The sequence below is a fragment of the Bos indicus genome, chromosome 5 (assembly GCF_029378745.1).
Source record: "Bos indicus isolate NIAB-ARS_2022 breed Sahiwal x Tharparkar chromosome 5, NIAB-ARS_B.indTharparkar_mat_pri_1.0, whole genome shotgun sequence".
In the NCBI taxonomy this organism is placed as follows: Eukaryota; Metazoa; Chordata; class Mammalia; order Artiodactyla; family Bovidae; genus Bos; species Bos indicus.
Window position 1 is genome coordinate 30,307,987 of NC_091764.1, and position 27,024 is coordinate 30,335,010.

Genomic DNA, 27,024 nt, shown 5'->3' on the forward strand with positions numbered 1-27,024 from the left:
CGACCAGCCGGGTCCTCCACCGGCCCGGAGAGCCCGGGTCCGGCCCCGCCCCCGGCGCGGAGAGCCAGGCCCCGCCCCCGCGCCGCCGGGTCCGGGGTCCGCCCACTAGGGGCGGGGCACGCCTGCTCCGGGCTCTGACTGCACGAGGGCCGACGCAGGCCTGCAGCTCGCGGCCTGAACGTGGAGCTTGACCCCTGAGCGCCCACCCGCTACTCCCCTGCTTTCCCGCCCTGCCTGCAGGCCTCCGACCTCCGCCCTCCGCTTCTTGGCCTTCGTGCTGGGCTGCCCAAGCGCATGGAGCGGCTCGTGCGCTTGCTCTGAGGACCAGAGGCGGGACCCAAGTATTCATTCCGAATATAGGGGTATCTTTGCACTTCGCAAAGCGTTTTTTGTTCAATGCATAGTTATTTTTAGCACTTTAATTCACTCATTCAACAGCTATTTATTTTGAACACCTGTTAATGTGCCAGGAAGTGTGCAGACACTGGGCAAATAGCAGTAGAAAAAGTAAAAGTGAACAGATCTCCGTAAATCCCTGCCCTCGTGCGTTGTACACGTGTTTCTCACGTGACTCCAGTGTTGCTTCATTTGAGACTGGCTCCCACCAAGTGGTGAAATAGTGAGGTGAGGAGCCCAATTCATTTTAGGAATAAAGATGTGAGATAGATATTATGTTGCACAGATAAAGGAACTATGCTGCTGCTGCTGCTAAGTCGCTTCAGTCGCGTCCGACTCTGTGCGACCCCATAGACGGCTGCCCACCAGGCTTCCCCGTCCCTGGGATTCTTCAGGCAAGAATACTGGAGTGGGTTGCTATTTCCTTCTCCAGTGCATGAAAGTGAAAAGTGAAAGTGAAGTCGCTCAGTCGTGTCCGACTCTTAGCGACCCCATGGACTGCAGCCCACCAGGCTTCTCCTGGATTTTCCAGGCAAAAGTACTAGAGTGGGTGCCATTGCCTTCTCCGAAAGGAATTATAGCCTAAAGCTATTTAATGACTGTTCAACGTCTCAGGGCTAGTAACTTACAGAGCTCCAGGCATTCGGGTGCAGAAAGGTGGAACATCTTCCCTCCAAAGCCCAGGTAAAGGTATTTCCTTTTTTCTTTATTTATTCACCCTTAGCTGAGCCTGTGCTCTGTGCTTTGTACAGTGCTAGATCTTGAAGATACAAAGACCTCTCACCTGCGTCCGATTGCCGGAAGCTGAGAGCCTAGCCGGTGAGAGATAGGAAAACAACCAATAGGAAGTAGAAGTTCTAAAGGTGACAAACAGGCGGAAAGGAAGAGAGAGTCATTCTTAAGGCCACTGCAGAGAGAAACTTCATTTGGAGGGAGTTGGTTTGGGAGTGTTTTTTTGGCAGCATACAGCTTGTGGGGATCTTAGTTCCTGAGCCAGGGTTGGAACCTCTGCCGGCTGTAGTGGAAGGGACGACCCTAACCACTGGACCACCAGGGAATTCGCAAACCATGTGGTTTTCATTGTAATACTGCTGCTGCTGCTAAGTCGCTTCAGTCGTGTCCAACTCTGTGTGACCCCATAGACGGCAGCCCACCAGACTCCCCCATCCCTGGGATTCTCCAGGCAAGAACACTGGAGTGGGTTGCCATTTCCTTCTCCAATGCATGAAAGTGAAAAGTGAAAGTGAAGTCACTCAGTCGTGTCCGACCCTCAGGACCCCATGGACTGCAGCCTTCCAGGCTCCTCCGTCCATGGGATTTTCCAGGCAAGAGTACTGGAGTGGGGTGCCATTGCCTTCTCCGCATTGTAATACTAGATGGGCTCAAAGAGGGTCTAGTCCTGTTGCTTTCAAATGTTGTTATTGAGACCTCTAGGCATAACACAATGGTTCAGGGGCTCCATAAACTTTTATTAATCATATTTTATTTTTACAGTGTTTTTTTAAATGAGATAATTTTTAAGAATACATAGACACAGCAGAGCCCTTCCTCCATCATCTCTACCTCTTCAGCCATATTAAGCTCTTTTAAACTGTTTCTTTTGGCATTTATCTTCATAGCTTTGACCCTCCTCCAGCTGTATCCCTCCGTTCAGAGTGAGGCACCCAAGGGAATGTGCCTACCCAAAGCCCGTTCTTGCATGCTAAGTCGCTTCAGTGGTGTCCAACTCTGTGCAACCCTATGGACTGTAGCCTGCCAGGCTCCTCTGTCCAAGTGATTCTCCAGGCAAGAATACTGGAGTGAGTTGCCATGCCCTCCTCCAGACCCAAAGCCCACTTACCCTCTAATAGATGATATTCTGAATACCTGGAACCCTGGGATTCCCTGCCCAGCTTGCTTCCTGGGCCTGCACCAGCTTCTTCCTTGGGTCTTTCCTCCCCAGGGAGACCATGCTGATAATGTGGGCATTCCTAGGACTGAGGGGTAGCCAGGGAACAGCTATTCAAGCAAGAGGAATGAGCACAAGCTGGGATGTCCACAGGACCTTATGCGAGGCTCTCTCATTGCAGGACAGAGGCAAGGGCAGAAAGGAAGGGGGTCAGGCAAGAGTCAGAGGCTAGGGGCTGCTATTTTCTACTGTAGAACTCAGGATTCCCAAAATTGTAATTTAGAGCCTGGCCTTTTAGGTAGGTCCTTAGGAAAGTATATTTGTTAAGTTAGGAGCTTGGAAGGTATTTTCTTTAACAGTGTGTTGTCTTAGTTTGTAACATTAAGATATGTAGTGTGTGAGTCTCCATCTGTAATCTTGTGGGGCCTTGTCGAAGGCCCCACAAATAATAGGGGCAGGATTGAGGATTTAACTCTTTCCCCTTCCTCTCTCCCCACTGCTCATACCTTCTTCTTATCTCCTATCTGCCAAAATAAATTTGATGATTTTTGTTCGTTGAATTTTCAGTTCTTACGATGCTGTGACTACATATGCTATTCACAATTGAGCCTTGTAAAAAACTTTGATTACTCTTCCTTTCCTGCACTTTTTATGTTTCCTGGAATTAGTAATTATCTTGTTTTTTCATTTGTTTAGTTTTCTATGTGTTTATCACAAAATCTGCCTCAGAATCTTCCCGCAGTTGCCTAAATCTCTTCTCAGAATGTGTAGATACAGGAGATATCCTATCAATTTCATCTTCTTGATGACATCTGGAGCCTTCTGACCTGCTCCAATATGTTTATCCTCCCACCCCCTTGCTTCACCTAGCATCTCCTTTCTCATCCTTCTAGGCATTTTCTTTCCCTCTCTCCTTTGTTAGGTCTTTTATTTGCCATTTTCTATATCTTTCTCTTTTTTAACTTATACCCTCTTGAGGAGACCATCTTCTAGAAGCTTCCCCAGAAAGGAGAAGGTAAATTATTTGGAAACTGCACATTTGACATTACCATTATTCTATTCTGACACTTGCTCTATTGTTTGGCTGGGCCTGAATTTCTTTGAAATTATGATGGCATTGTGATATTACTTTCTAGCTTCCATCACTGCTCTTGAGATGTCCAAAGTCTTTTAATTCCTTATCCTTCATAAGTGACTTTCCCCCTCCCTCTGAACTTCTCCTTGTCTTCAGTTTTCTGAAATGACAGTGATATGTCTGGGAGAGGCTATTTGTAGTGCTGGGCACTCAATGACTTCTGGGAAATAATGTTTCTTAAAATTTTATTTATTTATTTGACTGTACTACATCTTAGTTGTAGCACAAGGGATCTTTAGTTATGGCATGCAGACTCTTAGATGTGGCTCGTGGGATCTAGTTCCCCAACCAGGGATCGAACCTAGGCTCCCTGCATTGGGAGCATGGAATCTTAGCCATGGACCACCAGGGAAGTCCCCTGGGAAGTAGTCTTGACTCACCCATTTGTGATTTCCTCCCTGCCATTTTCTCTCATTTCTTTTTTGTAACTCCTGTAATTCAGATGGAAAAGGAAATCGCAACCCACCCCAATGTTCTTGCCTGGGAAATCCCATGGACAGAGGAGCCCAGTGGCCGACAGTCCACGAGGTCTCAAAGAGTCAGACGCCACTGAGCACGTGCACACATCTCTGACACTATTAATGATCCTTTTGTTTAAATTTTCTTCTTTCACATAATTGCTGTTTTCTCTAAATTTCTTTTCCTGTGATTCTGGTTTCTTTCATGTATATTCTTTGCTTTTATAATCCTTTGTTGTCTGCTCACATTAAGGATGGGTTACCAAAATCCCAGTTAGAAGCAGTTGTGCTCTGTGGGCTCAGGTACGTGAGTGGACTTGTCTCTAAGAACTTCACTGCGGGGAACCTCTGGAGTCCCATCTTTAGGCCTGCCTTTTCGGGGTGGTCAGCAGTCTGGCACAACCAATTCCATTTGCCATATGGTTGCCACACTACAGTCCAAGGATTCATCCTTCTCTGTTCTGTCAGAAACCACTCATCTAGCTTCCTAAAGTATTTCACTCTTGTCTCCTCTCCTGTTTTCCTGTCTTTGTGCATTTATGCCCTAAAAAACAAATCCCTTTGCTATAGTTTTAGTGTATTTTTAGTAGAGCAAAATTAGATACATGTGTTCAATCTACCATTTTTACCCAGAAACTTTAAATATCTTTTAACTATTTGTAAAACAGTAGTTTAAAAATATGAACATTCAGATGTCCTACATTTCAAATTTTTGGTTTTGTCAAAACAGGCTAGTTGACATTGAATGATTTTATAACAGAGATAGGAAGTTGAACTTACAAATGTGTTCTAATAAGACATTGCTTGTGTCTGTTTTAGATAGTGAAGTTCTACAAAAGGCTTTGCTTGCAGAAGGGGGTTGGCTGGTTTTTTTTTTATAATTTTATGTACTTATTTTTATTTCTTTTGACTGTTCTGAGTCTTCATTGCTATGCAGGCTTTTCTCTAGTTGTGGCAAACGGGAACTACTCTCTAATTGTGGTGCACAGGCTTCTCATTGCAGTGGCTTCTCTTGTTGCAGAGTAGGGCCTCTAGGGCGTGTGGGCTTCAATAGTTGCAGCTCCCAGGCTGTAGAGCACAAGCTCAGTAGTTGTGGCGCGAGGGCTTTGTTGCTCCTTGGCACGTAGGATCTTCCCGGACCAGGGATCGAACCGGTGTCTCCTGCATTGGCAGGCGGATTCTTAACCACTGAGCCACTAGGAAAGTCCCCAGCTGCTTTTTTAAATGTTTGCAAACATCTCTTTTGAGCTGGTGATCAATTAGTGTGACCCTTGAACTGTGGTGAAGGTTCTGCTATTGGCCTGCATGGGAGAGGGGCTTGGAGGAGGGAGCGTCCCAGCCTCAATGGTAAAGGGAATGAAATAGGGAAGACTTGCCACCTGAGCAAAGAGAAAGAGTTCTTTCCTTATACCCTCCTGACTAACTTCCAGTCCTTTGTGCTGTCTGCCCACAATCCCTCCACAGCCTTGAACATTATAGAACATTACATTTTTAAAAATCAGTTTGGGGGATGTCTCTGAAGCCTCTACTGAGCCTACACCCTGTAGAGCCTATGCTCCGCAACACGAGAAGCCATTGCAATAAGAAGCCCGTGCACTGCAACTAGAAAAAGGCTGTGTGTGGCAACAAAGACCCAGAGCAGTCAAAAATAAATGATTTTTAAAGTTTAAAAAAGTATATAAAAGTCTGCTTTGGGATTTCCTTTGTGGTCCAATGGCTAAGACTCTGCACTGCCAAAGCAAGGGGCCTGGGTTTGATCCCTAGTTATTAGGGAACCCTGGAGAAGGCAATGGCACCCCACTCCAGTACTCTTGCCTGGAGAGTCCCATGGAGGGAGGAGCCTGGTAGGCTACAGTCCATGGGGTTGCAAAGAGTCGGACACGACTGAGCGACTTCACTTATTAGGGAACTAGAGCCCACACACAGCAACTAAGACCCAGTACAGCCAAATAAATAAATAATTTTTTTTTTAAATCAGCTTTATTGACGTATAGTTTACCCATAATAAAGTTCACCAATTTGAAGTGTAGGGTGCAGTGAATTAATCATGACATAAAACAGTTCCTTCCCTCAGAGACCTTCTTTGTTCCATTTTGCAGTCAGTTGAATCTCCCTCATCTGGCTCCTGGCATCAACTAACCTCCTTTCTGTCACAGCAGTTTTACATTTCTAGAATTTCATAAAAGTGGAGTGTATAGTTTGTAGTAGTTTGTGTCTGCCCTTCTTTCGCTTGGTATGAAGCTTTTGAGATTATCCATGTTGTTGCATGTATCAGTAGTTCATTCTTTTTTAAAAATACAGAGTGGTACATTTCATTGTTTATCCATTTACCAGTTGATGGACATTTAGATTGTTTATAGTTTTGAGCTATAACAAATAGAGCTGTTTATGAATATTTGTGTATAGGTCTTTGTATGGATATGTTTTAATTTCTCTTGGGTGAATACTTAGGAATGGGCTTGCTGCATTGTATGGAATAGATATTTAATTTTTTTTTTTAAACTGCCAAGCAGCTTTCTAAGTGGCCATACCATTTTACATGCTCACCTGTAATAAACGAGGATTTCACATGCCAACATCCTCCTCAACACTTGGTGTGTTCACGCTTTTTATTGTGGCTAACAAGTTGTGATTTTATGTGTATTTCCCTAATGACTAATGATGTTGAGAATCTTTTTATTGCCTACTTACCTTTTGAGAACCTTCTCTTTTTTTAAGATTTATTTATGTATTTTTGGCTGTGCTGGGTCTTGTGCTACATGCAGCAAGAGGGGGACTACTCGGCTGTGGTGCGGGCTTCTCACTGGGGATGGCTTCTCTCTGTGTGGACTTCAGCAGTTGTGGTTCCCGGGCTCTGGAGCACAGGCTCAGTAGTTGTGGCCACAGGCTTAGTTACCCCTTGGCCTGTGGGATCTTCCTAGACCAGGGATCAGACCGTATCCTCTGCATTGGCAGGCGAATTCTTAACCACTGGACCACCAGGGAAGCCCGTGAATATCTTCAGTGATGTGTCTATTCACATCTTCTACCCATTTAACAACTGGATTGTTTTCCTTTTTGTAATTGAGTCATAGTGGTTCTTTATATATTCTGAATACAAGTCCTTTATCAAATACATGTTTTGCAAATAATTTTTTTCCTGTCAAGGGCTTCTATTTTCTTTTCTTTTATGTCTATATCAGGTCTGTGCTTTTATAATATTCTGTCTTGTTTTTTGTAGCAAGACAATGCTAACTGCATAAAATGATTTGAGAAGTATTCCGTTACTGTTCAACTTTCTCAAATAGTGTATATAGAATTGTATTATGTTTTCCTTAAATCTTTGGCAAAATTTACCAATGAAGTTATCTGGGGCTGGAGTCTTCCTTAAGGGAAAGGTTTTTAATTACAATTTCTTTAGTAGATACAGGGTTTTTCAGGGTTTTGCTTTCTTATTGAGCTTTAATAGGTTGTATCCTTCAAGGAATTTGCCTATTTCATCTAATTTATCAAGTTTATTGGCATAAAGTTTTTTCATAATACTCTCATTATTTCCCACTATAGAGTCTGTAGTGATGTCCCCTTTATTATTCCTGATGTTGGTAAATTGTGTCTTTTTTCCCCCCTGATGAAAGCTGGATAGAGCTTTATCAATTTATTAATCTTTTCAAAGAACCAGATTTGGGTGATTGCACTGATTTTCTCTATCTTTGTTTGTTTGTTTTATTTATTTACTCTTATCCATACGATTCCCTTCTGCTTCAGTTTCTCTGTAATTACTTATCTAGTTTCTTACTCTAAGCACTACTTTAGCAGCATCCTATAAATTTTAATATGTCAATTTTTCATTTTCACTCAGTTCAAAATACTTCATAGTTCTCCTTGTCATTTCTTCTTTGATTCATGAGTTGTATAGAAGTATGTTGTTTAATTTGCAAACATTTGGGAATTTTCCCACATACCTCTTAATTATTGGCTTATGGTTTAATTCCATTGTGATCTGAGAACAGATTTTGTATGATTCTAATCTTAAGCTTATTGATATTTGTTTTATGGTCCAGATTATTATTCCATATGCATTTGGAAATAAGGCATCCTGCTGTTGTTTGGTGGTGTGTTCTATAAATGTCAATTGAGTCAAGTTGGTTGACAGTATTTTTGAAAACTTCTGTATCCTTGCTTTTTTTTTTCTCTACTTTTTCCAGTTGCTGAAAGAAAAGCGTTGAAGTCTCTAACAGAAATTGTGGATTTATCCATTTCTCCTTTCACTTCTGTAAGTTTTTTGCTTCATGTATTTTGAAGCTGTTATTAGGTTCAAATATATATAGGATTACATCACTTTTATTAGTTGACACCTCTATCATGGAGTTTATGGATTTAAAAAGGACACCTCCCTTTTTAACTTTGCTAATCTTTCTTGTTCTAAAATCTGAAATTGGGACTTCCCTGGCGGTCCAAGTTTCCAATGTAGCAGGTGCTAGTTTAATCCCTGGTCAGGGAAATAAGATCCCACATGCCGTGCCATGTGGCCAAAAAGTAAAAAATAAAATAAAATCTGAAATTGATGTAGTCACTCTAGCTTTCCTTTGACTAGTATTGGCATAGTTTATTTCTTTCCATCTTTTAACCAATGTGTGTCTTTTTATTTAAAGTGTGTTTCCTGTAGACAGAACATAGTTTGAGTCTTGGGTTTTTCTTAATTGAATCTTATAATCTATCTTTTAATTAGCTTATTTAGATCATCTATTTAATGGCACCCCACTCCAGTACTCTTGCCTGGAAAATCCCAAGGACGGAGGAGCCTGGTAGGCTGCAGTCCATGGGGTCTCGAAGAGTCGGACATGACTGAGCGACTTCACTTTCACTTTTCACTTTCATGCATTGGAGAAGGAAATGGCAACCCACTCCAGTATTCTTGCCTGGAGAATCCGAGGGACGGGGTAGTCTGGTGGGCTGCCGTCTACGGGGTCGCACAGAGTCAGACACGACTGAAGTGACTTAGCAGTAGCAGCAGTAGCATGATCATCTTCAAGAGAAAGAAAAAGTAGAGAGGGAGAGAAAGGAAAAAAGAGGAAGGGACCCCAGACGGGGAATCAAAAAAGCAGGTTGAAGTCCTGATTCTGTACTTGCTAGCCCTGTAACTTTAGATAAATCTCATAACTCTGAGCCTCAGCTGGCTCTCAAACATGTTTGTAAGGATGAATAAGTTATTTGTAAACTACAACATGCTCTGAAATCACAAGGGATTAAAGGAATCCAGTGCCAGATGTATGGATAGGAATCCATAAAGCAGGATGTGAGTACCTCAAAGGCAGAACTAGGTCTCACTCTTCTGTATTTCTAGCACCTAGCTTCATGCCTGAAACATTAAATGTTACCAATAAGTGTTCATTGCAGGAGTGAGACAATGAAAGAATTAACTTTGAATAAGCTTGAGCCATAGGAGAAGCCCATAGTGAAGGAATGATAGTATGTAAAAGACGGGTGGGTGTCAGGTGACATGTTTTTAAGTGGCTATCGCACTGCTGAGAACTGAACTTACAATGTTTAATTCCTTAACTGTTAAATGTTTCAGTAGCATGGAAGAATGAAGTGAAGTGAAGTCACCCAGTCGTATCCGACTCTTTGCGACCCCAAGGACTGTAGCCTACCAGGCTCCTCCGTCCTTGGGATTTTCCAGGCAAGAGTACTGGAGTGGGTTGCCATGTCCTTCTCCAGGGGATCCTCCCAACCCAGGGATCGAACCCAGATCTCCTGCATTGAAGGCAGACGCTTTACAGTCTGAACCACTGGGGAAGCCCGGAAGCATGGAAGAATAATTTGCACATATATGTATTTTTCTTACATATTCATTAATTCAACAAATGTTTATTAAGTGCTTATTATATACCAGGCAAAGTTCTAGTCCTGGGCATGAAACAATGTCCATTTTAATCATTTGTTTTAAAAAGGCCTCTGGTAATGATGATTATCTTTAGTGAAAGTATTGATTAAGCCCTGACTCTTGGTGTAAATTGAAATGTATTCCCATTAGTTATTGGTTAGTTGTAATTTTTTTAAAAAACTTCTTTGGGAAAATAACTTTTTCTAATTTTTTTTTTACTACTTTTAGCCATTAATATTAGTTTGGGAGCATAGCATTTAATGATTTTTTAAAAAGCAGTAGGCCAAGTTAATATATATTAGGTGATGGATATGGATAAAAAGCTAGATAATCAAGCAGATAGATGACAGGAAGTCATTCTTCCAGTCAACCTGATGATGTCATTGGAAGAAAGAAGGTCAGTTGGAACCTGTCACCTGGCAGTTACAGGGAGCTGCAGCTAGGAAGAGGGGTCAGAAGCTGCCCTGGAGTCCTTAACCCCCAAGCAGCCAACACTGTGTGTTCAGGCAGGCCCCTGCACCAGAGGCACAGGAAGTCTTTGTGACTGACAGAGTGATCCAAGATGGAGAAAGATAAACCCCCACAGTTGGTGACCCCTGCGTCAGTGAAAGCCATCATCTCAAGGATTGAGGCTGCCCAGCTAACTCGGGCTCAGGAGGTAACCCCTGAGATGAAAATGTCACCTTTCTGTTGGGGTCTGATGGGGAGGCCAGGGACTGATGCCAGATTTGGGCAAGATTCCAGCTCTGGGCCCCTGTGGGGCCTCAGGATCCTCAGCAAGCTGGGTTTATGGATAGCTTAGTGCAAAATATTCACCTCCTATAGATTGGCCTCTGGAGGGTGATCTGGAATCAAATCTCCCTCCCCGCCCCCCCACCGAGGCCAGCGATGGGTCCAGGAAGAGGACAGCCCAAGGGAAGCCCTAGGATGGCCCTGAGACCATGGTGGTGGGTCCTACCAGGGCAGATGCTGCTGCTAAGTCACTTCAGTCATGTCCGACTCTGTGCGACCCCATAGACGGCAGCCCACCAGGCTCCCCCGTCCCTGAGATTCTCCAGGCAATAATACTGGAGTAGGTTGCCATTTCCTTCTCCAATGCATGAAAGTGAAAAGTAAAGTGAAGTCGCTCAGTCGTGTCCGACTCTTAGCGACCCCATGGACTGCAGCCTACCAGGCTCCTCCGTCCATGGGATTTTCCAGGCAAGAGTACTGGAGTGGGTTGCCATTGCTTTCTCCATACCAGGGCAGAAGGGGCCCAGAGTTCATGATTTCAGGTCTGTTCTTGGCAACCTATCAGAATCTCCCCAAGCTGAGCCCTAGAAACTCTCATTTTTAAATGGGAATCTCTGATCCTTGCTTCCCTTGTGGCTCAGCTGGTAAAGAATCCGCCTGCAATGTAGGAGACCCAGGTACGATCCCTGGGTGGGGAAGATCCCCTGGAGAAGGGAAAGGCTACCCACTCCAGTATTCTTGCCTGGAGAATTCCATGAACTGTATAGTCCATGGGCTCACAAAGAATCAGACACACCTGAGCGACTTTCACTTTCACTTTTCTGATCCTTGGGTTTCTTGGGGCCTCATTTTTCTAGTCTGTTGCCTCTGGATCCTTGTGAGGAGAGATGTCCAGAAGTCCCTGCAAATTCTGAAATTCTGAAGAAATGTTCACTGTGGATTTTTTGTATTCTCTCCCTGACCTGGTCTTAATAATTGAAATGAGAGTAATTAAAGCTAACACTTACTTTCTGTGGCAGGTGCTGACCTAAGTGCTTTACAAATACTGGCTCATATAATCTTTATTAAAACTCTGTGAGATAGTTATTATAATGATCCCCACTTTACAAATAAGAAAACTGAGGCCCCGAGAGGTTTAACTGCCTTGTTTAAGATCACATAACTGGAACATGGCATCTGGTGCCAGAGTTTACATTCCTAAACACTACAATCTACTGCTTCCCGTGTAGAATATTTCTTCCCAACTCTCAGAAATCTTGGACAATGTCAACTGTGTCATCAACCGCTTCCAGGAAGAATTAGGATATGATTTTAAAAAAAAGGCGAAACCTCCCCAGCCACAGCAGAAGGGCAAGAACAGATTCATCTTGCTGGAGAAAATATCCTCCTTCTCCGAAGATGCTAAGACTAAAGAGAAGAACTTGTATGAAATTCTTCACTGGCTAGGTGACTGGGGTGAGTTTGCAGGGGGGGTGCAGTCCTAAGGGTGGGTTCCTTCCCCTAGTGACTCTGGTTCCAGCTCACTCAACCTCCTTCTTTCCCCACCCTAGGCCAGCCTTTGATGGGAGCAAGGGCAGGGTGGTGGGTGCAGAAGGAGCAAAAGACACATCGTAGTGCCTCGCCAGTGAAAACATCACCCACTCATGACATAGCACGTCACCTCTACTCCCTAGAGAGACAAATGTGTCATTGTCCAAAACATAACAGATTGTGACATTAGATGCTTGTGTGATGAAGCCTAAGTCATGGGTTCATTATTATATCTCATTTTTTAGCGAGACAGAAACTAAATGCAAACTCACTGTTTTCTTTTTCCAGCTTTATTGAGATATAATTGACAAACAACATTGTATAAATGTTAAGTGTACATGTGATTATTTTATATGTATATGTATGCAGTGAAATGATTATCGCAATAACACATCATCTCACAGCTTCCCTTTTTTTGTGTGTATGGTAAGAGCATTTAAGATCTTCTCTCTTAGCAAATTTCAGATTTGGATATTGAAGGTTTAGTTCCAGACCACCACAATAAAGTAAATATCACAATAAAGTGAATCATAAGAATTTTTTGGTTTCCCAGTGCATATAAAAGTTATGTTTTTATTATACTGTAGTCTATTAAGTGTATAATAGTATTATATCTAAGCAAACAATGTGCATACCTTAATTGACAATACTTTATTGCTAAAAAATGCTAACCATCATCTGACCATGCAGGGTTTCCACAAAGCTTCAGTTTTTAAAAAATGCAATATTTGCAAAGAGCAATAAAACAAAATGCCATTAAACAAGGTGTGCCTGTATACAATACAGCGTTAACTGTAGTCGCCATGCTGTATATTAGATCCCCAGAACTTATTCATCTTATAATTGAAAGTTTGTACCTTTAACCAACATCTCCCCATTTCTCTCACTTCTTAGCCTCTGATAACCACCAGTTTACTCTCTGTTTCTGTCAGCTCAGCATTTTTTTGTTTCCATTTCCCTGTCTGATTTATTTCATTTAGTGTAATACCCTCAAGGTCCATCCATATTGTCACGAGTGGCAGGATTTCCTTCTCTGTTGTGACTTAATAATATAGATCTTCCTTAGCTTATGATGGGTGTACATCCCAATAACCCTATCCTAAGTTATAATACCATAAATCAAAAATGTACCTAATACACCTAACCTTCCCTAGTGGCTCAGATGGTAAAGAATCTGCCTGCAACACAGGAGACCTGGGTTCCATCCCTGGGTCGGGAAGATCCCCTGGAGAAGGGATTGGCTACCCACTCCAGTATTCTTGCCTGGAGAATTCCACGGACAGAGCAGCCTGGTAGGCTACAGTCCACGGGGTCCCAAAGAGTTGGACACAATTGAGTGACTAGCACTTTCACTTTAACCGACCAAACAGGTTAGCCTAGCCTATCCTATTCAGAACACTTCCGTTAGCTTATCACCTAACACAAAGCCTATTTTATAATAAGTGTTGGATATTTCACATAATTTATTGAAGACTATACTGAAAGTGAAAAACAGGATGACCGTATGCATACAGATGGTTGCGAGTGTATTTGCTGTTTACTCCTGTGATTGTGTGGCTACTTAGAGCTGCAGTTTGCTGTTAGTGCCAGCATCATAGGAGTATCATACCATTTATGGCTAGCATGGGAAAAGATAAAAATTCAAAGATTTCTACTGAATGCATATTACTTTCACATTGTAAAGTCAAAAAGTCAGAAGTTGGGGACTATCTGTATTTCTTTATATATACCACATTTTCATTATCCGTTCATCCATTGACTGACACTTAGGTTGCTTCCATGCCTTGACTCTTGTAACATGGGCTTCACTGAACATGCGCATGCAGATATCTCTTGGAGACAGTGATTTTGTTTCCTATGGTTATATACCCAGAAGTAGGATTGCTGGATTATATGGTAATTCGATTTTAAATTTTTTGAGGAACCTCCATACTGTTTTCCAAAATGGTTATACCAAGTTACACTCCCATAAACAGTGCACAAGGGCCCCTTTTCTTCCTGTCCTCACCAATACTTGTTATCTCGTATCTTTTACATAATTGCCATCCTAACAGGTCTGAGGTAATATCTCATTGTGACTTTGATTTGCTTTTCCCTGATGATTGGTGTTGGAGAAGACTCTTGAGAGTCCCTTGGACTGCAAGGAGATCCAACCAGTCCATTCTGAAGGAGATCAGTCCTGGGATTTCTTTGGAGGGAATGATGCTAAAGCTGAAACTCCAGTACTTTGGCCACCTCATGCGAAGAGTTGACTCATTGGAAAAGACTCTGATGCTGGGAGGGATTGGGAGCAGGAGGAGAAGGGGACGACAGAGGATGAGATGGCTGGATGGCATCACTGACTCGATGGACGTGAGTCTGAGTGAACTCTGGGAGTTGGTGATGGACAGGGAGGCCTGGCGTGCTGAGATTCATGGGGTCGCAAAGAGTCGGACACGACTGAGCGACTGATCTGAACTGATGATTAGTGATGTTAAACACCTTTTCATATACTCGTTGGCTATTTGTATATCTTCTTTAGAAAAATGTTTATTCATATCCTTTGTCAATTTTTTAATGTTTAAATGTTTATTTATTTATTTGACTGCATAGGGATCTTTGCTGTGTTATGCAGGCTCCATAGTTGGGGCTTTTGGGCTTAGTTGTTCTGAGGCCTGTGGGATCTTAGTTCCCTGACCAGAGATTGAACCTGCATTTTGCAGGGTGGATTTTTAATCACTGGACTACCAAGGAAGTCCCCTTTGTCCATTTTTAATCAGATTATTTGTTTTGTTTTGCTCTTGAGTTTTGTGAGTTTCTTAGATATTTTGGATATTAACCCTTTATTAGATATATGGTTTGTATATATTTTCTCCCATTCTGTAGATTGAACCTTTTCACTTTGTTGATCATTTCTTTTACTGTACAGAAACTTTTTTAGTGTGATGTAGTTCCACTTATTTATTTTTGCTTTGGGCTGCTATCTATGGGGTCGCACAGAGTCGAACACGACTGAAGTGACTTAACCTTTTGTTGCCTTGCTTTTGATGTCATATATAAAAAAAAAAAGTCATTGCCAAGATGAATATCAGAAAGTTTTTCCCCTAAGTTTTCTCCTAAGAGTTTTAAGGTTTGGGGGTTTATATTTAATTCCTTTCAAGTTAATTTTTGTAAGTGGCATAAGACAGGAGTCTCCAATTTAATTTTTTTGCATGTGAATGTACAGGCTTACCAGCGCCACTTATTGAAGAGATTATCCTTTCTTCACTGAGTCTTCTTGGTTCCCTTGGCAAATACTAGCTGACTGTATATGCATGGATTTATTTTTGAGCTCTTGATTCTGTCCCATTTGTCTCTGTGCCTGTTTTTATGTCAGTGCCACACTGTTTTGTTTACCGTCAGTTCCGTTCAGTCACTCAGCTGTGTCCGACTCTTTGTGACCGCATGGACTACAGCACACCAGGCTTCCCTGTCCATCACCAACTCCCAGAGCTTGCTCAAACTCATCTCCATCGAGTTGGTGATGCCATCCAACCATCTCATCCTCTGTCGTCCGCTTCTCTTCTTGTCTTCAATCTTTCCCAGCATCAGGGTCTTTTCCAATGAGTCACTTCTTTGAATCAGATGGCCAAAGTACTGGAGTTTCAGCTTCAGCATCAGTTCTTCCAATGAATATTCAAGACTGATTTCCTTTGTAATATAGCTTAAAATCAGGTAGTGTGATGCCTCCAACTTTGTTTTTGTTGCTCAAGAGTGCTTTGGCTATTTGGGGTCTTTTGTGGCTCCCTATGGATTTTAAGATTGTTCTCCTAGTTCTGTGGAAAATGCTACAGGATTTTGATAGAGATTGCACTGAATATATAGATGACTTTGGGTAGTATAGAGATTTTAACAATATTAATTCTTTTGATCCATGAACATGGGTTATCTTTCCATTTATATGTGTTTTCTTCAATTTCTTTCATTAATGTCTTATGGTTTTCACTGTAGATATCTTTCACACACTCCCATTAAATTTATTCTGATGTATTTTATTGTTTTGATGCTTTTTAATTGGGATTGTTTTCTTTATTGCTTTTTTAGATAATTAATTGTTAGTGTGTGGAAATGCAACTGATTTTTATGTGTTTATTTTAGGTCCTGCAACTTTATTGAACTTATTAGTTCTAATACTTTTTTTGGTGGAGCATACTAGCTATTTCATAGAGGAACTCAAGGGTGATATTCAAAGTACTGAATGGATACTAGGCCAAAGAGCACGGATGCCAGCTGTAAGCAACTGGTATAGCCATTTGGGTGTGGACCAGCTGCATGCAGCCCTGGAACCAGGTGCTACCCCTCTTAAGATCAGAACTATCCCATCAAGAGACCTCAGTCTGGTGTGAGATGTGGTGGATGCTGTAGTGTTGGAGGAAGATGGTATAAGCATGTGCTCTAACCCTCCTCGCATTGCCCTGCTCCTGAGTGCTCAGTTCAGTGGTTCTTCAGCTGCCTCCAGAAACTAAGCAGAGCTGTTGACTCCAGTTAATTCATTTAATTGTCCAGATAGAATAAATAAGTAGGCTAGGCAATGAGCGTAGAAAAATAACAAGGCAGACACATGCTTGGCCTTGTAGTACAACAATACAATTTAATATCTATGCATATTTTCTACATGGCAGGTCTCATGTTAATCATTTCACTTGTGTTATCTCATTTAATCCATACCCAACCCTTTTTTGGCAAGAATACTAAGGCTCAGGGGAATAAGTGATTTGCCCAACATCATACAGCTAATAAGAGGTTAAACTAATTTAACCTCAAAGTCTGCTGGGGTTACCCCCATGCTCTACCACTGTTTCGGGCTCCCTAGAGGACAGATTGTTATCAGCCTGAATCTCCCACTCTCTCTCAGGTGACAGCCTGACCTATGAGATCAAGAACAGGAAGAGTGAGGAGGAAGAGGAAGCCCTGGATGAATGGATCGAGGTGATGGAAAAGGTGTTACCCCTCTCCCTCATAGCCACCAAAGGAGGCATCGAGTCTCTCATTTCCCTTTGCTCTACTCTCATTGAAGGACAAAGGAAAGGGGCACAAAGTAGGTACCGGGAACAGCATGATTAGAAAAATAACTCTACTCCAGGGAAATATGGAGGATCAGGAGTGTGTTGAATTGAGTTGAACTGGATCAAATAGGTCCAGACCCCTCTGGGCCCTACAGGTGCTGTGGAGCTGACAGACCCTGACAGGTAAGCTCTGAGCCCAGCAGAGTCCTCTCCCGACAGTATCTCCCCTGGCCTCATATAATGCCCCAGCTCCTTATTACCAAAGCCCTAAGAGGGCTGGATGGGAATGTGGCCAAGCAGGATCTGGAGAATCAGTATAATCCTTGGATCCATGGGAGCTTATTGTCTTTGTTCTCTCTACCTCTCCTAGTGTCCAAACATACCTTCTGGCAGGACTGGCAGGAACAGAGCCCACAAAAAGCGATATCCTGCCCTCAGCCCCTGAGCCCAGAGCAGATGCTGCAGGACAAGCACACTACCTGTGTAAAGGTCTCCGAGGTGAAGTCCATGTTACAGGAGCTCCTGGACTCCACCATGTTCAACCAAGGGGAGGTTAGGGCCATCAGGTACATGTCTGCTGTGGTGGAGAACCTCAATAAGGCCTTGATCCTCCAGCACAAGGAGAACAGGAGCCTGGAGGCCAAATACAGGCACCTGAAAATAGAGATGACCAAAGAACTCAGCAACCAGAAGCTGTACTTCCAGAAGTCCCTCCAGGTCCTCGAGAGTAAGAGAGATGCCCTGCTAAAGCAGATAGACATTTTAGGGGGAAAGTACCATGACCTGCTCCTGATAAAGCATGCCCTAGAGTTCCAGCTGAAGAAAATTCAGTCTGCTGGAGGTCAAGCAGAAGACTTAGTCAGGGTCTTGGTTGAGTTCCCAGACCCTGACAAGAAAGAAGCCCTCCCAAAGAAAGACACAGTCATGGAGGAAACCCAACAGGAGCCCAAGAAGGAGGAGCAGTTTTCACCATGTTCCCCAAGCCCCATGGCCATGGCCTGGGACAGTGGTGCTATGCCTTCACCAGATCAGCCTCTTTCCACCATGACCGTGGATTCAAGGATTGCAGATGTGTACAGGAGCAAGGACGCTGAAAGTCTTCAGCCTGTGTTGCCATCCTCCATGGATCACATGTTTCCTAAGAAATGGGAAAGACTGTCAGCAGAAAGCCCAGGTGACAGAGCCAAAGACCAGGACTTCTTCCAGGAAGTGGCCTGGGAGAAGGAAGGACTCCAAATTAAGTCCCATTTTCAGAAGCAGCTGTCCCTAGAGAGGTCGAGGAAGTTGGCCTTGGAGAGCAAGGCAGAGGCCAGGGAAGAGGAGCTAAGCTGGGAGAGGCGGAGGCAGCAGTGGCAGCAGGAGGAGGAGATGTGGCTGCAGCGGCAGGAGAGGTGGGCCCTGCTAGAGCAGGAGCACGAGGAGAAGCTGCGGCAGTGGGAGGCAGAGGAGGCAGCAAGGGAGCAGCGGCTGAGACTGGACCAGGAGCCCAGGGGCCCGTGGAGGGAGCCGGAGCAGCCGGGAGAGGACGCAGAGAGGATGATCTTCGTGCCCATCATTCGCTGGAAGGACTCGGAGGACGCGTCTTTGGCACCTCCCCCAAGCCGGGCCCAATCTGCTCGCCAAGGCAGGAGGCCATGCGTGCCCAGGTCCCCTAAGGCCCAGCAGCCCATCCCAAGAAACCAGAGGTCCATGAGTTCAGCCGAGTTTACCCAGAAACCACAGACCCACCGGCTTCCCGTGAAGCCCAAGAAATCGGCCTCCTTTCCTGTCACGGGTACATCCCCAAGAAGGGTGACCCAGCCCCCTGTGCATATAGCCCCGGTAACTCGGAAGGAGAAGGTATACCATATAGACGTGGAGGCCCAGAGGAGGAATCTGCGGCTCCTGACTGAGGAGGACACACTGGGGCTGCCCCACTACCTGCATGGTAAGGCGCTGGAGCTCACCACCACCACCATGGAGCTGAATGCGCTCAAGCTGTGGTGCCTTTTCCACAAGTACATCTGCTACAGACACTTCCAGAGCCTCCGGTAAGTCTTCCCTGGCAACCATTGGCACCACCCACACCCATGGGCAGAGCCAGAACCCAATGAGAAAGAAGTAGCGTGGGGCATGGGGTGGGGAGAATCACCCAGGCCTGGACATGATGCCCCTGAGAGAGGGTCTTGCACAGGACACCCAGCCTCAGAGCCTTGGGCAACCCTGAGGTGTGGGAGGAGGAGTACTTAACACTGCTCTCCCTCTGGGAGTCTTCCTGCTGTCTTCCTGTCGTCCTACTGCCCTGCCCATAACCCGCCTGCCATGCTCCCCCATTGGCCTTACTTCCTATTTCCAGCCCAGCCCAAGGCTCCTTACCTGACACCACCTCACCTCTGCTCCCTGTTTTCCCCAGTTCTCACACACACAGAGTCATGCCGATTAACCCACTCCAGTACTCTTGCTTGGAAAATCCCATGGACGGAGGAGCCTGTTAGGCTGCAATCCATGGGGTCGCTAAGAGTCGGACACGACTGAGCGACTTCACTTTCACTTTTCACTTTCATGCATTGGAGAAGGAAATGGCAGCCCACTCCAGCGTTCTTGCCTAGAGAATCCCAGGAATGGGGGAGCCTGGTGGGCTGCCGTCTATGGGGTCACACAGTTGGACACGACTGAAGTGACTTAGCATAGCATAGCATAGGGGCTAGGAGGAGGCCCCTTCACCCACTAAATCACTTCCCTCTCTTTCCAGCCAAGACGTGATCAACCATATACAAGTCGTGCGAGAAGCTGGGGCTTCCTACAAGGCCCAGAACCTCTTCCTCTTCCTGGAAAACGTGGACCACCTGCAGAAACTCCAGCTCCAGGTGTGGACAGACAAGCAGAAGGACCTGGAGGAGAAGCGCAGAGGGTGCCTGAGCAGCATGGCAACTATGTTCCCCAAGGTGGGCCTCGCACCTGGCGACCTTCTCAGGGGTCAGCACGGCCAGCAGGAACAGGGCCAGGATGGAGCCATGGGGCTGTGGGGGTGTGCCTGGGGGCAGGAGAGCAGATGGGAAATCAGAGAGCAGATTAAAGCCTCTGAACCAGGAAGAGGGGAAGGCAGGCGGCAGCCTGAGTAGAAGGAAGGCAAGTTTTCCAATCTCCATACATGGGGGGAGAGCAAGAGAGGGAAGAAAGGGAAAGTCGCTCACTTGTGTCTGACTCTTTGCGACCCCATGGATTGTATTGGACTATACAGTCCATGGAATTCTCCAGGCCGGAATACTGGAGTGGGTTGCCTTTCCCTTCTCCAGGGGATCTGAGGGACCCTCAAAAAGAGCTGGAGGGGACTTCCCTGGTGGTCCAGCGGTTAAGACTCCGTGCTTGCAATGCAGGGGGCACAGGTTCAATCCCTGGCAGAGAAGCTAAAGTCCCACATGCCACAAGGTGCGGCCAAAAATAAATAAATAAATTTTAAAAAGAAAAGAGTTAGAGAAGGAAGCCCCTTCTGCAGGGGGGGTAGCCAGAGCCTGCAGTCCAGCTCTGTGCTCAGATCCTCCTCCCGTGGGTCTCCTTGTCCAGCTCCTGTCGGATCTGGTTGCTCTCTTGGTTGCTCTCCAGGCTTGGTCTCCAGGTCTTCTTCACCCTCATGCTGGGGACTCCCTTTACTGCTCTCTGGGGACAGCTCCCCTGCTTCCAATCCTGGGTCTCCCTTGTTTTAGTGGAGCACCTCCTCCAGGCACTTCTTGACAAAGGGTTCCTGGCAGGTAGAATCACTGAGACCCTGGTTGTCTGAAAATGTCTTCACTTAATATCTACCCTTAACTGAGGTTGACAGCTTGCCTGAATAGAGAAGTCTAGATTAGAATTCATTTTCTCTCACAATTTTGAAGGCACTGATCGTTGCCTTCCAGGTTTTGGCTTTGCTGTTGAGAGTCCAAAGTCATTCTGAGTCTTACTGTATTGGGTTTCACCTAGTTTTATTCTCTAAGGGCTGCCTGCAGTTTCCTGTACTCTTTCCCTTGCTGCCAAGGTCAGAAAAGCATTGAGTGCTGATGTGGCCCACAGGAGGCTAGCTGATGGCTAGCAGTGACTCTGAATCTGCTAAGACGGGCCAGGAGGTAACCCCCCTGAGTCCTGAGCAGCAGTGGTCAGAGTCTGGGGGAAGCAGTGTCCTGAGGGATTCAGCATTGGAAGTTGAGTCAAGGCAGTTGGAAGAGCCTTGCCATGGAGCCATCTCCCAACTCAGTTTCCTGTCTCCTTATACTAGTCTTGATCACCTCCTGTAGGTGTCTTGACGTGCTAAATTGGTTTTGAGATTGAGAAGGAAAGGGACCATATATATATAATTCTTTAGGTGGCTGTGAGGGTTCCCCCAGCTCCTTGCCCAGGGCCAGGGCAGAGGCTGAATGACTAGATACAGAGAGCATTCCAGACACAACCTGACCCATGTCATGAACCCTATGAGTCTTCACAGTTCCAGCTGCTCTAGCTTCTTTAGTTTTTTCTTTGCTGTTTTGCCCATTGTCTGGATTCTCCACAACAAAGGAGAAAACAGGAACTAAACCAGCAAATTGCAATTCAAGGCATTTCTAGGAAATGTGATACATTGAAGTCCCAGGGGGTCTCTAATTGGAGGGATTCCTGGGGCCTCCCCCTTTGTGCTAAACCCCAAGTCAGGCAGCAGTTGTGTTGGGCTGTGCTCAGCCACTCAGTCATGTCCAACTCTTTGTGACTCCATGGACTGTAGCCCAGCAGGATCCTCTGACCTTGGAATTTTCCAAGCAAGAATACTGGAGTGGGTAAACATCCCTCCTCCAGGGGATCTTTCTGACCCAGGGGTTCGAACCTGTGTCTCTTGCATCTCCTGGATTGGCAGGTGGATTCTTTTAAAAGAGGATAAATTCCTGTCTCTCTGATGATGCCTCTCTGCTGGTTTCTCTTAGCTCCAGGAGTGGAACGTTAACCTGCACACCCCTGTGGTCATCTCCCCAAAGTCAAGGAAAAGCAAGCCTCCTCCATTCCTACTGCGGCACATCCACTCCAGCAGCCCCTTCTGCAAGCGATCCCAGGAGCTCTTTAAGACTAAGCACCAGCCACGTGTGCCCCAGCAGATGGCCCGGTAGGTGCACGGAAGCCGGGGGCAGCTGGCTGGGTGAGTGGGGAATCAGGGAGCAGGGGTGAGCAGACTGGGGAGGGGACCAGAAGCTCAGTGAAGGTACAGACAAGCAAAGCTCACCCATGAGTTGCAAGGAGCCCAGCTTCTCAGCCACCCTGCCCAGTTCTGGCCATTGGCCTAGATGAGGGTGTGTGTATGTGTGTGGTGTGTGGGCTTCAAGGGCCAGCCTGACCAAGTATGTTTCAAACTATGCAACTGAGAGACTCCTGGGACTCACAGCTGAGAACTCACAACCATTTCTACCCCGAGCATTGGTCCGTCCATAAAAATAAACTTGAGCCTTCCCACCCCGTGACCGCTGGGCTCAAAGAGAGACATTGTGAGCCACACCTCAACCATCCTAGTGTGGCCGGCTCAGGGCTTCAGCCCCGGGGCATGTCTCGGAGGAACAGGGGCTATCTCGGCAGCCTTTTCCAGTAGTTCCTCAACCAGAGGAGACTCCAGCAGGTGAGACTGAGAGTTGGGAAGGGAAGAGATGTGACACGAAGGATGGTGACAACTATCTGAAGGGGAAGAAAACCCTGGAGAGCTTGTTGCTCCCCATTCTCTCCCTTTCTGCAAGTCTAACTTCGTCTCTTTTTGTACTTTCCGCCTTCACACCCCAGCCAGCAGGGGAACCAGATGGAGGCCATGTGGAAAATTGATGTGGCTGCCTCCAGTTACCCCATAGAAAAGAAGACCCCCACCAGCCTGTCCTGGGACCAGCTAGGAGGTTTCCCAGACATTCCCCGCCTGTTGGCACTGGATGTGCAGTCCTCCTTCCACAAAAGCTTGATGTCCCTCAAGGCCCGGTAAGGTTCAAGGCCAGATGGTCAATCTGGATTCAGGGACACCTGCCCATTAAGGGCAGGGGCCAGAGTAAACACTCCCTGTGTCCAACCGCCCAACAGATATCTTTCCAAACATTAATGATGACTCACTGTAACACACTGAATCTGCCCACAATGCAGGAGACCCAGGTTCGATCCCTGGTTTGGGAAGATTCCCTTGGAAAAGAGGAATTCTCCAGTATTCTTGCCTGGAGAATTCCATGGACAGAGGAGCCTGGTGGACTACAGTCCATAGAGCTGCAAAGAGTCGGACATGACTGAATGACTAACACTTTCACTTACTGTACCACATCAGACAGACAGATGCTTACCTGCCTCATCAGGCATGAGCTTGGGTCCCCACACCAACACCATTCTAGTTCTCTCAAAGACTCCACATGGCATCTCAGAAGACCAGGATGGAAGTCTTTTCTTTCCACTTATTTCCTGGGACTTGCATTTAAATTACTCAAGAGTGTGTCTTGCCCTAGGCCTGGGGGTTGTTCTCAAGGTGAGCCAGGTGCAGGTATGGAGAGATGAGAGAGACCAAAAATCTCAGGATAAACCTGGGCCCATCTTTGGCACTGTTATTTCCTTACCGCCTTCAAGAACTGGCCCCGGGAAGAGCAGCTGAGGGGAGGGAAGTGGGACTCAGTGGGGCCAACAAAAGACTTTTCTGGTTAGGAAGGTTCAACTCTGCCTCTCTTGGCTTGAAGACTCAAGGTTCTTCAGGGAACCCTTCTACATTACTAATGCCAGCTGTCTCTTGTGGCCCTGGCCATGCGCCATCTAAAGATCTCTGACCGGATAGGAATTCCCTGGTAGTCCAATGGTTAGGACTTGGCACTTCCTTTGCCGGGGACCCAGTTTAATCCCTGGTCAGGGAACTAAGGGGCTTCCCACGTGGCCCTAGTGGTAAAAAACTTGCCTGCCAATGCTGGAGATACAGGAGACCCAGGTTCGATCCCTGGATCAGGAAGATCCCCTGGAGGCAGGCATGGCAACCCACTCCAGTATTCTTGCCTGAAGAATCCCATGGACAGAGGAGCCTGGCGGGCTGTAGTCCATGGGGTTGCAAAGAGTCAGATGTGACTGAAGCAGCTTAGCACACACACACAGGGAACTAAGATCCTGCAACAAAAGAATGAATGAATGAATGAGTTAGACAGGGAGTGGGCACTGATGCCTGCCAGTCTAGACCTAACTGGAACCAAGCCTGCAAGATGCTGGTGCTGCCATTGTTCTCTCGACAGGGACTGAGGGAAGACAGGGTGGCCCAGCAGCATCAAAGAAGGCTGGTGCTCGGCTGTGATCCTACTCTGAAGTGGTCCTGAGAGTCCCAGCTGGACATCAGCATAGCCCACCTAGTACATACATACCTGGCTTCGGTTCCTAAAGCGATTCCAAGTGTGTGGGTGCGTTGCTGTTATTGTTAGTTGATTTGGATACAACAGAATTGAGCAAACAGAATTGAGAATAACCGAAACAAGTGTGGCAGAATTCAGTAACCCAGAAATCGACTGGGGCTGCACCCTGCTGAGACTGGGCTAAACTTGCCCTCAACTCCTGCACCCCCATAGTGGTGTCTCTCCTCTCTGAGCTCCTTCTCTGCATCTGTTTCAACCTGAGGCACGAACCCCTTTGTTCTTCAGACACACATAAAGGCATGCACGTAAATATCAAGTAAACACATGCCACTTGGCCGCACGCGCTTCATGATGTTAGTAACTTTCTGAAAATTTAGGAGGGTGACAAAGACAGGGATTCACAGTGAACAGCACCACAGAGCAGCCTCCTTTCTTCCTCTCTTTCTGTATATAACATGCAGAATGCAAAAACTCCTTCTTTGTCTCACGCAGAGCTCTTCCACCCACACCCAGCCCTTCACTGGGATCTCAGCTTCAGATTTAAGCACTTATCAAAATATTGCTCCCACCAAAGACTTTCTCTTTTCCAGGGGAATTTAGGTGAATACAATTTTCTTCTCCCTTTTCTAACTCCACATGCGTGTATTCAGTTTATCACAGTACCAGGTGTAGAAGTCAAGCCCTGCTGCTTCTGTCTTCTTTACCCACATGCCAGGTGGGCACCACCTACCTGGATGTCAAGCCGATCCCCGACATTTCAGGGCAGTGCTGCCTGCCTTGTCCTGGGATCTCAGTTCTATGGCCTGAGAATCTCCTGCTCCTGAATGCAAGTTCTCTGCCGCTTTCCAGGCTCCTGCTGCCCCTGGGCTGGTGGTTGTGCTGCTGTCTTTGTGAATTCTCTGTGTGTATGCACCTCTGGAGACATGCTGCTTCCACTCCCAAAAGTGCATCCTGTCTTTGGCTGCCTGCCCCAGGCCTACCTCAAATCTGCATGTCCACCTGTTGCGTGGGTCCAGGCCACTCACCCCTTTGTGACCCTGCCCACCTCATCAGCTCCCCTGGCTGTGCTCTCCAGTTCACAGTAGTGGCTAGTCTCCTAACTGGAACCCATCTCGGGCCAACTGTGCCGTTCTCCCTGTTTGCTTGGCTCTGGCAACCTGCCTCATCAAAGGCTAACTGGGATGTCTTCTCAGCTTGTGGGGAAGGGCTCTTCATCTTTCCCCTGGGCTTTGGGACTGAGTCTCTCAAAGGCCAGCAGACCCCCTCCTCCAGAAGGTTTCTCTGCTTTGTTTTACACATGTCTCCCCTGGGCGCTCTGTCTGACAGGTAAGATAGCTACATGCCCACACACTCTAGGCACTGTGTGTAGTCCGAGAAGAATCTTAACCTCGACTCAGACTGCCCTGCCCTCCCTTGCTCAGAGCCTGTTTCTGCACAAAGTACATAGTGGTTCACATGTGTGTGCCGAGATGCAGCGAGCAGGGACTCGTGCAGACTTCCAGTGCGGTGCTGACAGAGGAGAGGGCTTATAACTTGGTTTCTGGGAAGGAACCAAGATAGGGGTGGAGAGGAAGAAGCATGGATGGGTAAGAAGGACAGGAAACAGTGAGGGGAGGGAGAGGGAGAATTCTGTGATGTGAAAGAAGAGGAAGATTCGCAAGAAAAGCAGCAGAGCCCCTGGAATGTGGCAGAAATGTCGTATTAAGCAGTTCCACATCTGGGTCAGCCCTGGACTGGTCTCCCAGAGTCAACCGGGGAAACAGCTGGGTAGGCTGGGTGGGCGCTCACATCTCAGGGGCCATGTCTCAGCTGCTCCCCAACCCATAACTGTATTAACCCTTTCAGTGCCTCAGTGACGCAAAGAAAGGAAGAAGAGGAACCCCCAGAGGAGTCAGCTGAACTTGTTCATAAAAAGTCAAACGAGTCCTTCCCTGGAACCCTAAGGAGCCAGAAGGATCGAGACAATCCCAGCCCCATTCCATGCCTGAGCCAGTGATTCTCAAACTTGTTCCAAAGCAGATTCCCAGCTACTGTTTTTAAACAAACTCTCTGGGTCCTGCTAAGTAATCCTAGAACTTTGAGAAACACTACTTTCCTCTTTCAGTCAGCAAACTGTACATTGTTAATAAAATAGAGATATGTTTATTTTTAAAATTTTCTGTCTCATTGCTAAAACCCACACCTCCCCAACTCATTTTTGGAACCAGGTCCGTGGTTACCAGTTACAGAGGATCCCCCAAATGTTGAGCTTGCCCTCCGGGAGTCGACCCGCCAAGACAGCCATGATTAGTGTCTGGCATGCGTCAGGGCTCAGTAAGTCTTCATTCAGTCAGAGACATGGACAAATATGTAACTGATAATGAGCATCAACACTTAGAACAAAAGAAGATGGTACAAGTCAGAGCCAGGGGTGACCAGGTTGCGGGGGAGAGGGCAAAGATGAGTGTCCTTCTGAGGAGTGAGGACACAGATGGAACAAATGGAGACACGAGTTTCCAAATCTACATGGTGTGGGCTTAGGAGGCCATGTCTGTCTATTGTCTCAATTCAGGTAAGACATGGCTTTGGTTGGTTCACACAGCTTACAAGCAGCGTCCCACCCTCACTCTCCCTTGCACTCAGCCGCCTGCCAGTCTCCCAGCGGCCTCTGCCCGCCCCTTCCGCCTTGTCTCACCCAGCCAG

General features: G+C 46.1%; 1 protein-coding gene across 3 annotated transcripts; it reads left to right on the forward strand.

Moving 5' to 3' along the window:
• The first annotated feature begins 13 nt into the window (after nucleotides 1-13).
• Nucleotides 14-26,496, forward strand: FAM186B (family with sequence similarity 186 member B). 3 transcript variants are annotated; one of them, XM_070789162.1, is made up of 9 exons: nucleotides 15-1,080; nucleotides 8,062-8,129; nucleotides 11,702-11,927; nucleotides 16,876-17,058; nucleotides 17,397-19,056; nucleotides 19,758-19,950; nucleotides 21,934-22,109; nucleotides 22,772-22,957; nucleotides 26,188-26,496. In XM_070789162.1, the coding sequence occupies exons 4-9, from the start codon at nucleotides 16,953-16,955 to the stop codon at nucleotides 26,336-26,338; spliced, it is 2,472 nt and encodes an 823-aa protein (XP_070645263.1). In that variant the 5' UTR covers nucleotides 15-1,080; nucleotides 8,062-8,129; nucleotides 11,702-11,927; nucleotides 16,876-16,952; the 3' UTR covers nucleotides 26,339-26,496. The 3 variants fall into 3 exon arrangements, with proteins under 3 accessions (XP_070645264.1, XP_070645263.1, XP_019816201.2); XM_019960642.2 differs by lacking the exons at nucleotides 15-1,080; nucleotides 8,062-8,129 and adding an exon at nucleotides 8,895-10,398; XM_070789163.1 differs by lacking the exons at nucleotides 8,062-8,129; nucleotides 11,702-11,927 and having other exon boundaries at nucleotides 14-1,080.
• The last annotated feature ends 528 nt before the right edge of the window (nucleotides 26,497-27,024 follow it).

Excerpts from the sequence above, each read along its gene's own strand:
- FAM186B (XM_019960642.2), top strand. The coding sequence starts at position 10,303 with ATGGAGAAAGATAAACCCCCACAGTTGGTGACCCCTGCGTCAGTGAAA. Across the intron at positions 17,059-17,396 it reads ACAAAGGAAAGGGGCACAAA|TGTCCAAACATACCTTCTGG; the intron begins GTAGGTACCGGG and ends TACCTCTCCTAG. Across the intron at positions 19,057-19,757 it reads AGACACTTCCAGAGCCTCCG|CCAAGACGTGATCAACCATA; the intron begins GTAAGTCTTCCC and ends CTCTCTTTCCAG.